General features: G+C 63.5%; 2 protein-coding genes across 5 annotated transcripts in view; one reads left to right on the top strand and one right to left on the bottom strand.

Annotated features, from left to right (window-relative positions):
• The first annotated feature begins 2,441 nt into the window (after positions 1-2,441).
• NKX6-2 (NK6 homeobox 2) lies at positions 2,442-3,908 on the top strand. Its single transcript, XM_031462059.2, has 3 exons — positions 2,442-2,865; positions 2,950-3,122; positions 3,396-3,908. The coding sequence occupies exons 1-3, from the start codon at positions 2,460-2,462 to the stop codon at positions 3,648-3,650; spliced, it is 834 nt and encodes a 277-aa protein (XP_031317919.1). The 5' UTR covers positions 2,442-2,459; the 3' UTR covers positions 3,651-3,908.
• A 1,795-nt stretch (positions 3,909-5,703) lies between these two features.
• Positions 5,704-18,159, bottom strand: part of INPP5A (inositol polyphosphate-5-phosphatase A) — a 157,522-nt gene continuing 145,066 nt past the window's right edge. The window contains exons 12-17 of one of the 4 annotated variants that reach the window (XM_031462056.2): positions 16,028-16,101; positions 10,575-10,686; positions 8,397-8,519; positions 8,055-8,123; positions 7,250-7,337; positions 5,704-7,162 (exon numbers count right to left, since the gene is read on the bottom strand). In XM_031462056.2, coding sequence (XP_031317916.1) covers positions 7,257-7,337; positions 8,055-8,123; positions 8,397-8,519; positions 10,575-10,686; positions 16,028-16,101 — 459 coding nt within the window. In that variant the 3' untranslated portion in view covers positions 5,704-7,162; positions 7,250-7,256. Of the gene's footprint in view, positions 7,163-7,249; positions 7,338-8,054; positions 8,124-8,396; positions 8,520-10,574; positions 10,687-13,014; positions 15,789-16,027; positions 16,102-18,159 lie in introns of those variants that run through there. The other 3 variants (XM_010998311.3, XM_064488577.1, XM_064488576.1) reach the window with 3 other exon arrangements.

The following is an 18,159-nucleotide window of genomic DNA, read 5'->3' as shown; positions in this document are numbered from 1 at the left end:
ACTCGAGGTCTCTTTTCTCATCGGTGTAAAAGGGCTGCGGAGGCCCCCGCTCCGGTGCGCGAGGAGCCAAAGAGCAGCGCCCAGAGCTGCAGTGTTCCTCCTGCCTCCGAGCCAGGGTCGCGGGGACCCTTCGGAAGGATAGTGCGCCCTGTTGTCCCGTCCGGGCGCGCCACTCCTGTCCCACCCCGGAAGACCGTTGGGTCGAGGATACCCGGAGTTGGCTCCGTGGCCCACAGAGTGGTCCCGAGCAGAGAGCCGGCCCCGCCCCTCTCACTAGGCCCCTCCCCTCCCTCGGCCCCGCCTCCTGGCCCACTTCTCCCGCTCTAACCAGAGCTCCAGCTTTCTCCACCCGCTGCAGCCCAGAGGAGGCCGGAGGAGCCCAGAGGGGCCCAAACCCTGCAGGGAAGGAGCCTCCCTGGGGCCGGGCTCTCGAGGCGCACGCACGCAGTGCCCAGGAAAGTGGGGCGCATGCGAGGCCCGGGGCCGGTCTCGGGGCTCGGCCGCAGTAGGTACCGCGGGAACGCTGGAGGGGCGCTCTCGGTATCCCGGGCCTGGCCCCGCTGGGGCCGATCTCCTGCGGGGCAGTCACACCCGGATCTGCGAGTGCGGCCCCAGTCAAGGAAGCAAGAAGAGAGAAACTCTCTTGCGCGCGGGCTGCAGCGCGCACGGAGCCAGGGCACCACGCGCCACGCCGCGCCTCCCGGGACCGCACGGTGCGCGCTCACACGGCCAGAGGAGGCCACCGAACGGCCGCCCAGCCCCGGTGGTCAGTGGCTTTCCAAGCCGCGATCTGGCTTAGGGAGTCTGGGTACTAAGACTCCACAGCTAACTGCACAAAACGAAAACGGACCCCCGAGGGTCTCAGCGCGAGCGGGCGCTGGGTCCCAGCACAGAGCCAAGAAGGTGGCCTTCTACCTCGCCACTGAAACCCTGGCAGCCGAAGTGAAACGGGAAAGTCGTTGCTAACGGACAGCGCACCGCACCTGGCCTGACAGAGGCCGGCTTGGCGCACGCCGCCCCCAAGCCACAAAACGGCGGCCATGGGTTCCCGCACGTTCCCAGAAGGCAGCGAGTAATAATATTAGTCGTCACTCAGTAATTAATACGTGACGAGGAAACAAGGTCCGGAATTCTACTCAGCGCCTGCTCTCCGCCAGCGCGCGCAGCCCGCTACCATCTTACTTGAACCCTCCAGCGCGCGCAGCCCGCTACCATCTTACTTGAACCCTCCACAGCAATTCTGCAGCGTGGGAGGCTCTGTACCCAGAGGGGGGACACCGTGGGCCCTGCGTGCTTGTCAGAAGTCCGCACTCCTGCCCGCTGCACCCAAGGCCCCGAATGTGGCCCCGTATGCCTTGGGATCGGGACTCGGAGCCTGCCACGGCGCCCGTTCTCCCAGCTGGGGCTGTGCTTCACGAGGGGAAGGCTGCGGGCTAAATCGGCGCCCAGGTCGAAGCTCTGGGCTCAGGTTGCCTCCCGGGAACAAGCCCCGACTTCGCGACCGGGAAACACCCAACCCAGAGGCCCGGGAGGTTTCAGCTCCGCGGGCCCGGGGGGAGGGGACTGGGAACTAACGGCTCTCCTGGCAGCGCCCGGGGGTCGGCGGCCTCGCCTGTGACCCTCGGACAGGCCTCGCCACCGCGCAACTAGTTGATTGGTGAAAGCTTCTCGTGGGCCATGTCTGGCATACGGCCCGTGGACTCTGAGGTCCGGCTTCCTCCGTCTTCTGTATTCCGGAGGAGAATGTTTACGGAAATGTCTTTGGCCCTCCCCCCAAACCTGAGCCCGGGGCAGGGGGAAGCAGCCGGGGGCGGGGGGCGCGGGCCGTGACCCCGAATGCCTGCGGGCTCCCCGTGCCCTCCCGCCTGTGGCTCTTCACTGAACGGGGTCCACGGAGTGTGCTGAGTGGATCCTCAAATCTACATTCTTTCGGGCGATAAAATATGTTCTCGTATTTTTTCCTGATTTCCCATTAAAACCTTTGCCTAACTAAACTCCCATCCAGCGGGATTTATTTCGTCCCCGGGGAGATAAATCAGGGGACAAATTTACAGCCCGGGAGGCACCTGCGGCGCTAATGGGCCCTTCATGGAGTGCGCTGCCGGCGGGGGCGCGCGCAGACGGCGGGGCGCTGGCCAATGGCCGGGCCGCGGGCGCCGGCAGCCAATCAGCGCGCGCGCCGCGCCAGGGCCCCGCGGTTATCAGCGCGTCCGGCCCGCGCGGCGCCGCTCCGACCCGGCCCGGAGCCGCCACCGCTACCGCCAGTAGTTCCCCGACCGCCGCCCAGCCCGTGCCGGGGCCGCCGCCCGCCCTCCGTGCCGTCGGCGCTCGCGGCCCACGCCCCGCGCCCCCGCTGCAGCCGGCGCTCGCCAGGGCCGCGCGCAAACTTCCCAGGCCGGCGGGCGCGGGCGGCGGCGACGGGGCCCGAATGGGCGCCCGGGCCGGCGGCGGCGGCGCCCATGGACGCTAACCGCCCGGGCGCGTTCGTGCTGAGCAGCGCGCCGCTCGCCGCGCTGCACAACATGGCCGAGATGAAGACGTCGCTGTTCCCGTACGCGCTGCAGGGTCCGGCCGGTTTCAAGGCGCCCGCGCTGGGCGGCTTGGGCGCGCAGCTGCCGCTCGGCACCCCTCATGGCATCAGCGACATCTTGGGGCGGCCCGTGGGCGCGGCGAGCGGCAGCCTCCTAGGCGGCCTGCCCCGTCTCAACGGACTCGCTTCGTCGGCTGGCGTCTACTTTGGGCCCGCGGCCGCCGTGGCGCGCGGCTACCCGAAGCCGCTGGCCGAGCTGCCCGGGCGCCCGCCCATCTTCTGGCCGGGCGTGGTGCAGGGTTCGCCCTGGAGGGACCCGCGCCTGGCCGGCCCGGGTAAGTGGCCAGCGCGCAGGTTCGGCGTGGGGCCGTGGGAGGGGAGTCGGGAGGCGGGCCGCTCTCACCTGCCCTCATTTGCAGCCCACGCCGGCGGGGTCCTGGACAAGGATGGCAAGAAGAAGCACTCGCGGCCGACCTTCTCGGGCCAGCAGATCTTCGCGTTGGAGAAGACTTTTGAGCAGACCAAGTACTTGGCGGGTCCGGAGCGTGCGCGCCTCGCCTACTCCCTGGGCATGACCGAGAGCCAAGTCAAGGTGAGGCGGCTGCGGCCTGGGCGGTCCCCCGCGGATACCGCTGCGACCAAACAGACCCGGTCCCCCGCGTCCTGCGAACGGTCTGTGAGCGGCCGCCGGCCTTGGCTCCAGTCCCGGGGGCTCCCAGCCCTGCTGTTCGGGCTGGGGCCGAGGGGTTGGGGCGGAGGGGCGTCCCTCGCCTCCACGAGGGCGGCCGGGGTACAGTCAGGGGCCGCGGGGCCGCAGGTTGGGTGCTAAGGGGAGGCGCCGCCTGACGGTCACTCTCCACCCCAGGTGTGGTTCCAGAACCGCCGGACCAAGTGGCGCAAGCGGCACGCGGCGGAGATGGCGTCGGCCAAGAAGAAGCAGGACTCCGACGCCGAGAAGCTGAAGGTGGGCGGCTCCGACGCGGAGGACGACGACGAGTACAACCGGCCCCTGGACCCCAACTCGGACGACGAGAAGATCACGCGGCTGCTCAAGAAGCACAAACCCTCGAACTTGGCGCTGGTCAGCCCGTGCGGCGGCGGCGCGGGGGACGCCTTGTGAGGACGCGGCGGCGAGGCCGCACAACCAGGGTACGGGATGCGGGCCGGCGCCCCAAGCCAGCCGCCCGCGCCAGAAGGAGTGTGTATATATATTTTTACAGAATAAGTTATAAAGCGGCCCGGCTCCGGCTCGGCGTGCAGGGACCCTGGCCGCGCCCGCGTCCCTGTCCCCGGCGCGTTCGGCGGGGGCGTCGACCCAGGGCCGCCGCTGCTGCGCGTCCTGGGAGGAATCACTTTGTATAATCAATAAATTATTTAACACGTCCCCGTCGGAGCCATGGCTCCTGAGGCTGCACCGCGTGTTTCTTCCTTATCGAAAACCGCGGGCGAGGCGCCCAGCGCGTTCCCTGCCGCGTCCGCTGTTCGGTCCCGGGTCCAGCCTTCCATCCCGCGGGTCCGCGGCTGAGACTCGAGGGCGCCTGAGTCTGGACGGGGTCCGGCTCGGCGGCAGGGCGCGAGCGGCTCCAGCCCCCGAGCCCCCGGCTGCCCAGGCGGCGGCAGCGCGCAGCACCGAGGGCATCTTGAGGCCGGGCGCGAGGAAGGGCGCCCCGGCCCCGCGAACCTCCGGCCGCCGCCCAAGGGAAGGGGCCGCCCGGGCGGGCCGCAGGAGAGTCGCCAAGAGCCAGGACTCCGAGAGGCTGAGTGGAGCATATGGCGCCGGGGATGGAGCGGAGCGCGGACGCCTGGCGCATCAGGTGTGAGCCGAAGCAGGTAGGATCCCTTTATCCCTCCCTGCCTCGACCTCCCGCCAACTCCTCCGACCCCAGCCCGGGAAGGGGCGTCTGGGCAGCGCGGTTGAGCTCCGGCACCCTCCCCAGGGGTCTCGGGGCCCCTATTTTGCGCTCAGATGGATGAGATGGGGCAGATTTAAACACATTTAGGGGTCCCCAATAGGGCAGGTGAGCGGCATTCCCGCCCCACCCAGCGTGGTACTTTTCCCCTTTTCCAGGGGCGGTGAGGGGCATCTCTGCCCAGCTGAAACCCCAGCCCGTTGATGCGTTTTGGTCTGACTATGGATTAAAACGTGCCTAGCCTTACCGAGAGGCGACACAATTCCAGGTAGCACTAAACACACTGGGTGAAATAAATCAGGTTTTAAGTTCATCAGCATCGTGGCCCTTCCGCTAGCACATAACAGGTTTTTTTAATTGGTGGAAGCTCTCTTTAATTCAAGCTGAGACCACAAAGAGAAAGCCAAAACAATTCTGCTGCCCAGGGACAGCGGGCAGTTCCCTCAACCAGCCCTGGAATTTTCTCTATGCTTTCGATCCTCAGACTCGAAGGGCTGGTTTTCTCGAAAAAGCACTTCTGGCCAGTGTTTGGACCTCGTCCTTCTCCTGGGCTGCTCCAGCCGCGACCGTTAGGGTACCTCCCTGGATCCCCCGGCCAGACCCAGCCCCCAGCCCCCCAGAGGAAGGTGGGGAAGCCCTCCTCTCTCTGGCCTATCTCCTCACCATGGAATCCCAGGGCTGGGATTCTGGTTAAGAACAGCCATGGATCTGCTCCCGTTCACAGAAGACCATCCTGTCCCTTCTGTTCTCTGGAGCTGGACGTGGTTGCAGCTTCATGGGCGTAACAGTCATGTTGATTTTAAAAACTATAAACAAATGGTATCGCACCCTAAGAGTTCTCTTGAAGGGCATTACTAAAAATGTTCAAGAGAAACGTAAAAAGCTGAAGTTTTCTGTTTTTTTGCCACATGGTTGCACCAGTTTAACACCAGGCGTGTCCACTGGGTGTTTTTCTTTTTAAGGAAAGCATTGATTTTTTTTTAATTTCTGTGCATGAATTATCCCCTCAGCCCACGTTAAGAGCAAAGGAATTTCCAATATTAAAGTTTTGAGAAAAGCAATGCATTTATGCAATCTCACTGCGAACGCTGAGGGGGGACTCCCACCAGGCACCTCTGCAGTGAAAAATCCAGAAGACGCTTTCTCTGCTCTCACCCCTTGGCTTTGTCTGGGAACAGCATCCGACAGGACAGAGCCCAGCGCTGCTGGTGCGCGGGATTTAAAGGGGGTCGGGCACGCCGAAGGAGGAGACAGCAGACGGGGTATCTTCACCATGATCAATTTTATTGCTTAGGAACTGGAGCGGTCATTTCTAGAGGCCTCGACAGTGACCAACAGCTGAAACCCCGCTACACGGATCGCTGGGGGCGGAACGGCCGTGTGGCCGGTGGACAGAGCGCAGCGACCCCAGCCAGACACAGCTCCGATCACACTGTCAAGGACACGGATTCGGCGAGTGGACACCACAGCACTTGCCATGGTAGTGATTTCTCTAGAAACAGGCGCCCCCGGCGCCGTGCCCCAGCCCAGGAGTTCTGTAGTGTTCTGAAGCAGATCAGTAAGACGTCCGTCTGTGTTTCGCCCACGGGCTCTGGGATCGCCTGTCCTGAGGGCCAGGGCTCACAGCTGGCGTATCACACAGGTCGTCCGAGGCTGAGCAGCCAGGGACGTGAGCAGTTCTGTTTCTCTGAGTATTTGTATGTACAGCCCAGGTTAAAAGCAGTTTCTATCAGAAGCAGGCTACGCTACTTTTATCTCTCCCAGGATATTGTTGTTTCATGTAGAATACTTGGCACCGCAGAACAGTAACAAAAGACGGACAAAACAGTTTACAAAATTCTTAGAAGGTACACCCGAGCTAGCTATGAAGTTCACATTCAGTTCTTAATGTTACACAGAAGGAGGCCTAGGAGTCCGGCTGCTCGTGCAGACGTGCAGGGGTCGGTCTGGCCCGTGAGGGCACAGCCAAGCCCTGTCACTTGTTTGGGAGCCTTGTGTGCTGACAGACACGCGCCTGACCTCCTAGACCTCGATGCTACCTGCTGAAATACCACTCAAGCATTCATACTGGAAAGTGTATTTAGCGTAAGTTTCGGTAAGGTTTATAAATTATTTTTAAAAAGTATATATTTATATATATTTATATATAAAAATGGAAAGCAGCTGCAGTGTGATTCAAAAGCCACGTCACATGGCAGTAGAGTGAAGAGCCCGGAAGGGGGGCCGTCGGAGTGGGAGCCGGGCCACGGCCCCCAGCAGAGGCCACGCGCAGCCCGGCGGTCCAGAGCCCGCCCGCCCCCCACCAGGGGCCCGGCTGGCAGAGTGCTCGGCACCTGTGGGGTTTCCACCCTGGAGAAGCTCTTCCACGCTGACAATTCGTAAAAATCGAAAACCGTGAAGTCTAAAATACAGAATCTCTTTGCTGTCTATTACAGAGTTTTGGCAACAGGGCTGTGACTTATTTTTTTTTTTAAAAAAAACCAGTATTTCTACTTAATGTCACATGAACAGACGAGACAGTGAGGTATGTGAGGCTTTTCCGGAGCCGCCGTCCGGAGGCTGAAGCGAAGTGCAGGGCCGGCCGTCTGCCTAGCGGGTGGCGCTCGGGCGGTTGTGGGTGCAGCTGTCACGAGTACGTATTTCATGGGCTGCGACTTCGTCTGCGCCTCGTGCTACAGGGAGGGCTCGCCAAGGGTCCTCTCGTGGCGCTGACACCGCGTCCCTGCGTGGAGTCGGCCGTTGGTTAAAGGCGCGCACACACCAGGAGAAACTCAGGAAAGGTGAACACGAGGGAAGGAGGCATATTTACCACCACGTCACTGCACGACACAGCACTTGTGCACACGTGCGTGAGGTTTACCTGCCCCGGGCGCGATGCGGAAGGCCAGGAACACGGGCTGCAGGGGCAGAAGAGAAGTTGTCAGAACACCGGACCCCGTGCTCCCGGCTGGGTGCCCACTCTGGACCCCGCCCGTGTGGGGCTGCCCGGATTGGGCAGCCAGAGGCTCGAGGCAGAGGGCCTTCGTGGTCTGTAGAGAGGGCATTACTCCCAGAGGGAAAACTAATGTAAAAGCTCATTTAAGAACTGCTGATTCCAGCCAAATAGCCCCGGAAAGACAGAGCTCCGCCTGGGATGGGGCAGTGTGGGCGGGGCCCGGAGGCCTTGAAGATGGGGAAGCAGAGCATCGCCTTTGCCTGCCAGTGACCCAGGACCTGTCCCCATGGGGCCCCTCGGGGGCCAGGCACGGTCACACGGAGAAGTCAGTCCCGGAACAATCACTGCCTCCCGAAGCGCTGGGCTGGTAGCACGCACGCCTCCCGCTCGCCCCATGGTGGCAGCTGCCCCGCCTCAGAGGCCATTAAAATACTTCCAATGCACACCTGGGAAACGGACTCCGGAAACCAGCGTTTTTTACAAATAGTAAAACTGCACCGTGTTCTCTTGTGACTAGTCTTGTCTGTCTTACTGTCTGCTTGTCTACCCAACTCCTTCTGGTATTTTATTAAAATCAAATAAAAACAGACCAATTTCGCCGCCTCTGTGAGGCCAGGCTAAGGAGGCGGCAGGAGAAGCCGCCCACCGCCCACCCTGGGCCCCAGCGAGGTGATGTCACCTTGTGGTCTCCCATGCAGACGCTGGGCCCGATGTGGTCGTAGGTGACGACCTTCTCCTCGCTCTCCGACTGAGAAAAGCAAGCACAGGAAGAGCTGTGAGAGGTGGGAATGGGGAGCAGTCGCCCGCCGCCCACTCTGCCCACTTCTGCGGCCCCTCGGAGGGGCAGCTGGCGGTGGCCCGAGGTCCTGGCGGTCCGGGCGGCATCTCTGCACCCTGGCTCTTGCAGGCGAGGCGGCTCTGGCCTCAGGAAGGCGGTGACCTCAGGGGCTACGCTGAGCTCCAGGCTCCCCTCCGGCCCTTCGGCGCCCTGGACGTGGTGGAGGCCCGGGCCGGTGCTCACCGCAGTCGGTGCCGCTGTGAGCACACGTGCCGCCGAGCCCCCGGCACCACAGACGCTCGTCCGGTTCCCACTTTCCCTGCTGACGTTCGCTTCTGACATCAGGGTCTGTTCACTCAGCGCCCCCTGTTCACGCAAGAGCAGACGCCCCTGAACTCCACGCCACTGCACCCCGTGGTCCGTGTGCCCATCAGCCTCCCACCTCCACCAGCCTGCAGACCCTTAAGCCCGGGCGCCGCAGAGGGTGTGTGTTCCCAGCAGTCGGTCGGCTCCGACTGGGCCGGGGTTTTACATCTGCAGCTGAGGCATCTGCGACTACAACGTTAAAACTGAATTATCCGTAATGCAGTAGGAAGCTTAAGGTCAGATTTCCTCTCCAGCATGGTCGCCTGCCAGAACATACAGACAGCACCCTCCGCAAGTCCCTGCAGTCGAAGCGCCGCCTCTGCAGAGCGGGGGCGCATCCATCAAACGAGCGAGGCAATTTGCAAAGGCAGTGTAAGATTGTGGGTTTCCAACTGTGTGATCTCGAGACAGATAAACAAATTACCGCGGCGACGCACACCTCGCTGCGCGCTCGTCACTGCGGCTGCCACCTCCGGTGTCCGGGGCTGGGAAGCGGAACTAACACAAGGCTGAGCTGCCCGAGCGTGGCATGATGGATGACGCCACAGAGACCGCTAGCCGCGCAGCCACCGGGCCGGTAACGCCCGCCTGCTGGGACTCCCCACCAGGAAGGCACTGGGCCTTCCCCAGACGGGCCAGCAGCCGAGCTCTGTCCCCACAGCGTCTGCAGCAGCCAGTCTCAGGCCCCCAAACTGAGATGACGTGAATGCACATAAAACAGTCTAAAATGCCACCTTCCGCTAGACTGTTTGCAGCCCGTGCAGCCCCCACGCGCGGTCCTGAGCACCCCCGCTGTCTTAGTGGGTTTACTGCAAGACACCTCTCTCTCTGGAAGATGACTCTGGTCTCTTCTCTGCGTCCCGAGGTCCCCGGAGGCACCCACACCGGCCACAGGCCTGTGCTCAGCTCGCCCCATGTGCTCAGAGCCGCTGTCCATTCTCTCATCCCTCGCCCTCACCTCAGGGCACCAGGGGCAGGCCCAAGTCTGGGCTGTGTGCTCAGGGCCCTGCCCCACGCAGCTCCTTCCGGAGGGCTGCCTGTGGAAGCAGCCCCAGCAGCCGTCCTCCCTGATGGGCCCTGAGGTACAGGTCCTGCCCACAGGCCGGGGGTCTGCCTAGGCTGCCCAGGCCAGCCCCCCAGGCCCCACCAGAGCAAGCTTGCTGCAGACCCCACATGGCTGCAGGCTCCCTGCTCCAACGCCCAGGGAGCTGTGGCTCCAGGCGGTGTTGAGGGCCAGCCCTCCTGGAGAGGTTAGCAGGCTTCCCAGTGGGGGCCGCAGGGGCCGCTGAGCAGGGGACAGGGTGCACACCTAGGCAGCCCATGGGCGTTCTGCCCTCCCGACTGCGTCCTGGGTGAGGCCCAGGGGCACAGACGGGGCTCCTCAGAGCAGCTGCGGGGGCCATGGAGGGTGGTAACTGGCCTCAAATATGCTGAGTTGAGGTTGGCAGGGGGTGGTCTGGGGCCATGGGGGCCTCCTGCCCACTCCTAACTGGCTGCCCCCGTCCCTCAGAGGCCAGACTGCTGCCCTGGTGAATCGATGCATTTCACTGTAACATTTTTTCACTGATGGGGTCGACAAGACCAATGCAGATAATGACTCCTGCCAGCACTCCTTTCGTGCTGAGATGTGGGCACTGAAACACCCCAGGAAACCTGGCCCAGCACACGGCGCTGCCCCCGGAATGTGGGCCATTCGTCTTTAACTTCTCGGGTCCGAGTGTGACTCCGGCTCTGACTCACGGCTTGGGAGACACAGCAGACTTCAGCGTGCACGAGCTCTTGCGAAGACGAGAGCTCACTGGCCCCAAGGACGCAGCAGATCAGGAGGTTCCTGGCACACTGCTGGCCGCTCATGCCCGTTTTGAGCTGGGAAGACGCTGGAGGCCTGGCTGCCCCCACGGCCCCGCAGGCCGGGGGCTGCCCTGAGGTACCAGTCGGTGGGTCGGTCGGTCACAGGACGAGGCAGGGCTCATGCTGGGGTCGGCAGGAACTCGAATCCCCCAGACCACCCCCAGCCCTGTGGCTCTGACCCCCCCACCCCCACCTCACACTTACCCTCAGAATCAGCTCCTTGGCGGACGGGGACATGAGGACGCGGTCACACCAGGCGGGGCACCGGGTGTTCATGTACTGCTTGCCCTGGCTGGAGTCCTCGCTGTACGGGTAGCTGGGGAGACGGGACAGGAAGGCGCCGGTCAGCGCGGCAGCTCCAGCCCCTCCTCCAGCCCCTCCTCCACCCCCGAGGGGAGGGCCGAGCGGACTCTCCCCCACGCACCCCGGGAAGGCCAGCAGTGTCCAGGGAAAAGGGAAAGAACAGGCGGACAGCAGCTCCTAGGACAGTCAGAGGGTGGTCCCGGCCCAGCACTTCGGATTAACCATTTCCTTCAAGGATGGAATCTTCTACTAACCTTGGTTTTATTTTTGGAAGTGACCTGAAGCACAGTGAAAACCAGCCGGGCACTCGGGACAGCTGGGCCCAAACAGACGGCACACCCCGGTCCCACCCAGGCACCCCCCACTGCAGAGGGTCTTGGGTCATCACTGTGGCGGAGCGTGTGCCTGTCCCTGACGCGCTGCCCTGGCCACACAGGCTCCCGCTTCCCGCCCACTGACGGGGCTTGGCCACCGGGGGAGGCCTGGGGCCCCCTCGGGGATGGAGCCAGCAGAGCCGACTGACCCACTGACCTACTGGCCGGGCAGCATGGGAGAGCAGGTGGCTGCCCCCTTGGTCCACAGCGTCTGGCCGCTGTCTGGCTGAGGCCCCTCGAGCTCCTTGGCCTGGGGGTGGCTCCCTCCTGTCTCCAGAACTCCCCGGAGCTCCTGCCTCCGGGCTCTGCACTGCCCAGTAGGCCCTGCCTGGTCCATTTAAAACTGCCACCCCACCCCCACCCCCGCAGTGGGCGTTTTGACTGGGACTGCCCTGAACCAACAGTAGGGGAACGTAACTTGGAGTGGTCTGCCTTTGGGGAGACCCCCAGCCGTGCTGAGCATGCACCCTAAGTAGGAGTCCGGCACAACTCGTGTGGCCTTCAGTACGGCCTAAAATCGTTCCTTGTCTAACACATTTGGGGTCAGTTCTGAAATGCCACATGGTGTTTGCTGTGCATGGCTCCTTCCTGTCTATTAAATTTTCTTGTTGCCGCTGGTGGAGGAAATGAGAGTGGCTTTCTGGGCTGCTCCATCCTGGGCCCTGGCTGGGCGAGGCCTCGGCGCCCTCCTCCCTCTCTGCATGGCCAGGCCTTGAGAGCCCGGTCAGGGTCCAGAGAACCTAAGTTAACGGTTCTCAGCCTCCTCCATCTCCAGTCGGACACAAATGCTTTCACTGGAAACCACGACGTACAACCCCAGCCCCCACAGGAATTTACTTAACTCAAGACCAGGATTAGCGTTAGTGTGTGGTCCTGGGTGAGAAACAGCACACAAAAGGCAGGTGTGTCGGAGCTGCTCCTCGCACACCCTGGGCCCATGATCACAGAGCGCTGGGCCCCGTTCAGCCCGGCCATGCCAGGAGCTGACGGGGCGTCGCAGGGATGGTGGGGAGTGACAGAGAACAGCCTGGGAGGCCTGGGGCCAACCTCCCACTGGGCCTTCAAGCCTGGTGCCCAGCAGGGGTTCCCAGGGTCCCAGGAGGCCCTGGCCCCTCCCTGCTTGGGCAGATCCCCCTGCTGCGGGCACATCCACATCTGATTCAACAGGAGAGAGGAGCTGGCCCTGAGGGGCCCTGGCTGGAGCGGGCAGGGCTGTTGGGGGCAGCACCCTCCCCCTCATAGACAAGCAACCCTCCCTACAGCCACACCCAGGAAGGGGCCCAGCACCTCCCAGAACCAGGGAGCAGGCAGGGCAGTGCTGGTGCCGGTGGGTCCCGGGAGGCCAGCGTGGGCTCCGGGGCAGGGAGGGAGAGCTGGGCGGCGTCACATGCGTCCTCCCCACGGTGAGGCCCTGCCCAGGCCGCTGTGAGGATGGCCGGAGTGCTGCCTGCCTGGGACCTGACCACTGAGCCCGAGTGTGGACGATGATTAATGCAGTGCTGTGCACGCAGACTTATCTGAAAGCAAACCCTGTGCAGGGTGGGGACACGGCAGCCCAGCCCAGGCTCCACACGGTGGGGACTGACGGCCGTAATTAATGGCGCGGTGATAAAGTTAACAATTGTCCACCTGTCCTCCCTGCCCCACAAGCTCCTTCCCTCAGGATGTGGGCAAACGGCCCCTTTGCCGTGGCCAGGCGCTGGCCTCGATCTGAGCGGGCTGGCAGGCAGGTGGTGTCACCGGGGGCCCTGAGGCCAACAGCAGGGCCAGGAAGGCACAAAGGCCCACTGTCTGCAGGGCCAGCCGCCATGGGCGGGAGATGCCAGGCCCAAGAGGTGGACGGCACGGGGCCCCTGAACCAGGCCTGATCACGTCTGGTTCTGTACCAAAGTGGGAGTGGAGAAGCAGGGGTGCTGCCTGAGGCCCCCAGGGAGGGTGGGGACAGAGGCCCCGCCTCGGATTCTTGCCTGGTAAAATTCAGTGTCCCCAGGTCACAGCACCGCTGTGGGGAGGGCCGACTCAGTGGCTTCAGAGCGCCCGGCGCGGCAGGTCCCCGTGGGCATGTGTGAGTTCCGGAGGCCAACAAGCAGCGGCCGCTCAAATACTGGGCTGCCAAACGCTGGTAGTTACTGAGATTCCCAGTGGACGGAGGGAGGAGGGGCACAGCTGTGCTGGGACCGGCAGCGGCGCTCAGCTGCCGAGTGGAGATGAGGAGCAGGCGTCCCAGGAGGGTCCCGCGGTCAGAGGCGCAGGGCCGACCCTCCTCCAGGCACGGGGCACGTGGGGTGACCGGCCGGCGTCCCAGGGGAACTGTGCTGTGCCCCTGCCCTTCAGCACTTGCCCCACGCGTCCGTGGGGGCCACGTCCAGCCAGGGCTCAGGGACCAGCTGGACAGAGGGCCGTCTGGGTTCCCTCCCCGAGCACCAGGCCTGGCGTGCAGCAGGGAGCCCGGCCTTCTTGTTCGAACGTCACCATTTTGTATTCGTTACAGGTGGGAACCCACAGGCGGTCCAGCTTTAAGTTCTGGCCACAGGAAAGTCTGAGAAGAGCCTCTGAGAGTTCATATGAAAATGAATGGCCCACTTTAGGAGGACAGCCCCCCCGGCTCGGGATGCGCTTATCCCTGTGTTCTGTGGGGTTTCGTCTTTTCCAAAGACCACCGCTTGGCCTTTCCCTGTGGCTAACCTCCCCTTAGAAACACCCCGTCCCACTGGCTCTGGGACGGTGGGGGTTTCCCTGGATAAGCCGGACACACCAAACGGTGGGTGCAGCCGGGACCGGACACCTTCCCACCTTCTCGCTGACCTCGTTCTGAAGCACATGTACCAGGCAGAGCCCAGCCCCTGTCACGTCCAGCAGCCCTGTGCCCTCCACCACGGCCTGGGAGGTCAAGGGTCGTGACCCCAGCCTGCTCGCGCACACTCCTGTTCGGGTTTGCCTCCAGACTCGCGTGATGCAGTGCCGGCTGCGGAATTCAGCGCAAATATCCGTTCCGCTATCAACAGCATTTAGATTCCTTCCTGTTTGGGGCTGGTTCTTGGCTGTGACGTGAGGACCTCTGGGGTCCCTGAGGCCCTCTCAGGGGTCTGGAAGGTAAACTCCATGTTCACAATCACAGGTAGACTGGCCTGTTGTCACAGTGTCGGCGCTGCCCCAGCAGGAACCTGGCCGCGGCCCCAAGGTGCAGGCAAAGCTGTATCTGTGACTCCTTGACTCCCGAGTCTGGGACACCCAGTGTCTTGCAGTCGGTGGGACGAGATGGGAGCTGTGGGGCGCATTCTGCTGCGTTTGGGAATCGTCCGGTTCCAGGGAAGGGAGGCTTCACATGGGCTGTTCTGGGCAGTGGGAGGGAGCACTGTGGAGCAGCTGCCTAGAAGGGAGCGGGCACCGTCCCAGGGGGACTTGGGTCCAGGGCCATGGAAATGCCACCACGGCCACGTTAACGGAAAAGGCAGCTAAACCACCCCGTCTTCCCACTTAGATGTCCTTATTTTAAAACCAATGACAATTTCGCTCAGAATTAAACAGTAAGTTAGAAAATTCCCAGCTGGCTAGGATGCAGAGGGCAGAGGCGTCAGTGATCACCTTTGGGCTGTTCACGCTGGGCCTCCCTGGGGAGAGGCCCCGTGGGGCTCCTGCCGTCAGCCCGAAGCTGGGCTTGGAGTGGGAGCTGTGAGTGGACCCTGGGCCGGAGGCCGGAGGGTGGTCAGGGCCGCTTGTCTCTCTGAGGGCCCTGGGCACCGGGGGTGACAGCAGACAACGCATCACCCTGTCCACCAGAAACAACCAGTCCCACGGTCAGCTCTGGGTCAGCTCAACGCCGGCTGGTTACACAGAGGAGCCGGGTGGGCACAGCTCGTGCCAGGCCAGCCTTGTGGTCTCTGTCCACCAAGATTAGTCTAAGCACGAACTTGAAGCCTTTTTGTCACCAGTTCCCGGTAACACCACATGGCGTTAAAGGCCTTCACGTGGCCTGGCGGGATTGGCGGGTGTCACCCCGGATGCAGGGGTGGGGCCCACAGGGTCTCTGTGGTGGGGCAGCCCCTGGGCCCACTGGCCTGGCCTGGCTGCGCACTCCGCCTCCGACCCCGCCCACCCGGTCACGCGGGTAGCTGTCTGGGGCGAACGTGCTACACGTGACCGCAGGCAGCCGCGAAGAACAAGAACTGAAGGGGCGGCAGAGGTCTGAAACATCAGCACCGCGTCCAGCAAAGTGGAGCACAGCACTAGGTCGCAGTCCGTCAGGAGCCAGGTTCCATCACTCCGCGGAGAACAGTGACAGACACCTCTGTGGGAAAAGGCCCCCGGCCGCTGGTCAGGAGCCCCGTCCGCTGATGGACCATCTCCAGGGACTATCCTGGGTGTACGACTGGCCACGGCCTGGACGCCCCAGGCTCTGCACTGAGCCCCCCACCCCCTGCCACGGGGCGGCCGGAGAGCTGGTCACCACCAGGACAGGGGCCAGGACCGCTCGGCCAGCCTGCAGTGCATTTGCTGTGTGGATGACGAGGGGAAAAGTCCAGGAGGCCCTGAAAGCCGGGCGTGACGGGGCGTCTGAGTCCTTCCAGGCGGCGGGCCGGGGTGGGGGCTGAAGGTAGGCTGAGTCCCACGGGCCCCGCGCCTGCCCAGCATCCTGGGCCCTCTCCTTACCTCACGCCCCTCTGCGGCCCGGGCCTGTCTGGGGCAGCACCTCTGGGGCTGGTCAGAAGGGAACGTGTTGTTTTTGCTGCAGGTTTGAACTCTGTAAACGTCAGAGTCAGACACAGCAAAACCTGAGGTACCCGAGAAAGCCAAAAACAGACAAACAGAGCCAAAACCCACCCCACCACGGTCCCAGAGAGTTCCAGAACTCAGAGCAGGCAATCTGGAGGCCACAGTGGGACCAGGGGCAGAGCCCTGCGCTCTGTGGAGGCAGCGGGCGGTGCACAGATATGGGAACAGGAGGGCGGGCACCTGCTGGCCCGTGAGCGCGCTCCTCACCTGGGAGGGAACGAGATGTCCAGTTCACACAGCCTGTCCTTGAAGACAGACAGCTCTTTGTCGAATTCCAAGAGCTAAAGGACAAAAAAACAGAAAATAAAGTCATTTTGCTTTGCTGTCCTGGGGGCACTGAGAGGCCCTGGGGGAGGGGTCTGTCTGCATCGGGGACCCCCGTCACTCCTGGGAAACCCGCGGCTCCCGCCTCCACCTGCCCTGCACGTCACCCAGGCAGTGTGGCCAGAAAGCTCCATGGGCGCCCTGCAGGCCCCTCCGGACCCAGCTCCCTCCTGGACTCCACACTGCACATGCTGACCGGCCACACAGGGCCACCTTGCTCTGCGGAAACCACATGGTGCAGCCACGCGGGCTTGGGCATCACCTCTGCAGTGCCTGCACGCTAAGGCAGTGGCCAGCTAAGTCAGTGTAAGACCGTCAGCCTCACAGAGGGAGATGGGAAGCGGACCCCCGTTTGCACACAGGAGACTCCAGCAGAGACCTTGGGCGGGAAATTGACAGAGCCACCCGGCCCCCGAGGGACTCCTCAGAGCCACACCCCGTGGGCCTTGGGCCCCCAAGAGGGAATGGCACCGCGGGCGGCATCTGGCCACCATCGTTGGCACACCCTGGGGACACGTCCACCCATCATGGCCCACAGCTGTGTTTGGGCCCCTGGAAGCCCCACTGTGCCCTCCCTCCTGGCTGCTGCCCTGTCCATCGCTCCCGGAGCACGTGGTTAGGCGCCGTGCACAGTCATTACCCTGAACGGGCCGCTGTGGAACACCAGCCGTGGCCACCGTGGGCTGAGTGGCTTTCCTCGGGGAGCACAGAGGGCGGCAGGGCTGCGTCTCTGCCAGCAGGTTCATGGTGTTTATGGCTCTGGGGGCAGTGAACCCCAGCTCCTTTGGCACAAACCGGGCTATTTCAGACACAGTTGCCTAACCTCAACCCCACACACATCCCTGCAGAATCTGGACACCCAGTATCAGGGTCACAGAGAGCCTTAGACCCACCTGGCACAGCTCAGGTGCCGGACCCCACAGGGGTCACCTGTGAGCCCCCAACAGCCACTAACGAGGGCGAGTGGCAACCCCTACCCGACTCAGCACCACCTGACAGCCCTGCCGGGGGCGCGGGGTGCAGCTGGGGAGGCAGGACCGGGTGGGGAGTCAAGAAGAAATGCACTCCAGGCCAGACAGGTTCTGGAAGGCTCCAAGTCAGCTCCCCAGGGGCTGGGGATGGAGAGGAGTCTGGGGAGGAGCTGCCTCTTCAAGGTGAAGCGTGCGTGTGGGGCCGGGGCCAGGCCGCTCTTACGTGTGTCTGCGTGGACATGTGTGCCTGGGGCTACCCTCACGTCGCACACACACCCGCGGTTCATCATTCCGGGGCGTGAATCCTCAGCCTCCCCAGAGGGGACAGGAGGACGGCCCTGACGCAGAGGGGCCAGTCTGCGGGTGGGTGTGGCCCCGGGGTGCGGCTGTGGTTCTGAGCGGCGGTGGGGTCAGAGGGGCTGCCCCTGAAGGACGGTGGAAGCACCTCCCCCGCTAATCGGCCATTTAACCAAACGCTGGCGGCAGCTGCCCTTCCCGCGACGACCCGGTCCAGCGTCTGGGGGAGCGTGGGCGGTGAGCAGCCGTGCTTCCCCACCGAGAGCTCCCCCATCTTCTAAGTTTTTCCAAACCCCAGCCTCTTAGAGAAGAAAGGAAACGTTCTGGAAACAGTGAGTCCACGCGGCCCGTCCCTTCCCCCTGGTGATGGGCGCACGGGTGCCCACAGAGCGCACACAGCACGCTCTCACTCCTGCTTCTCTCAACCCCCGGGGACCCTCTCGGCCCCGTCACCCCGGCCTCCTTGCTCCTCCGGCGACCCCTCCAGCATCTCTGGCTCTGTGGTCCGGGGCCCTTCCTGTTGGTGGCCCATCGCTGTCCTCAGGCCGTCCTCAGTCTTGTCTTTGTGTTTGGGGCTAGGGGCCCATCGAGCTCCTGGGGACCACAACGCCCCCCCACCGCCATGCCCACACTGCGCGGGTCGCTCCCAGCTGCTGCCCAGCTGTGCCTGTGCGGCCCCCAGGCCGTCCACGGAGGCGTCCACGTCAGGGCTGCGCTTCCGGGAGCTCTGTGCATTTTCTAGTCTGC

The sequence above is a fragment of the Camelus dromedarius genome, chromosome 8 (assembly GCF_036321535.1).
Source record: "Camelus dromedarius isolate mCamDro1 chromosome 8, mCamDro1.pat, whole genome shotgun sequence".
NCBI classification, from domain to species: domain Eukaryota; kingdom Metazoa; phylum Chordata; class Mammalia; order Artiodactyla; family Camelidae; genus Camelus; species Camelus dromedarius.
The sequence above is the reverse complement of the archived record's forward strand: the minus strand, read 5'-3'. Positions and strand labels throughout refer to the sequence as shown.

Excerpts from the sequence above, each read along its gene's own strand:
- NKX6-2 (XM_031462059.2), top strand. The coding sequence starts at position 2,460 with ATGGACGCTAACCGCCCGGGCGCGTTCGTGCTGAGCAGCGCGCCGCTC. Across the intron at positions 2,866-2,949 it reads CCCGCGCCTGGCCGGCCCGG|CCCACGCCGGCGGGGTCCTG; the intron begins GTAAGTGGCCAG and ends CCTCATTTGCAG. Across the intron at positions 3,123-3,395 it reads TGACCGAGAGCCAAGTCAAG|GTGTGGTTCCAGAACCGCCG; the intron begins GTGAGGCGGCTG and ends TCTCCACCCCAG.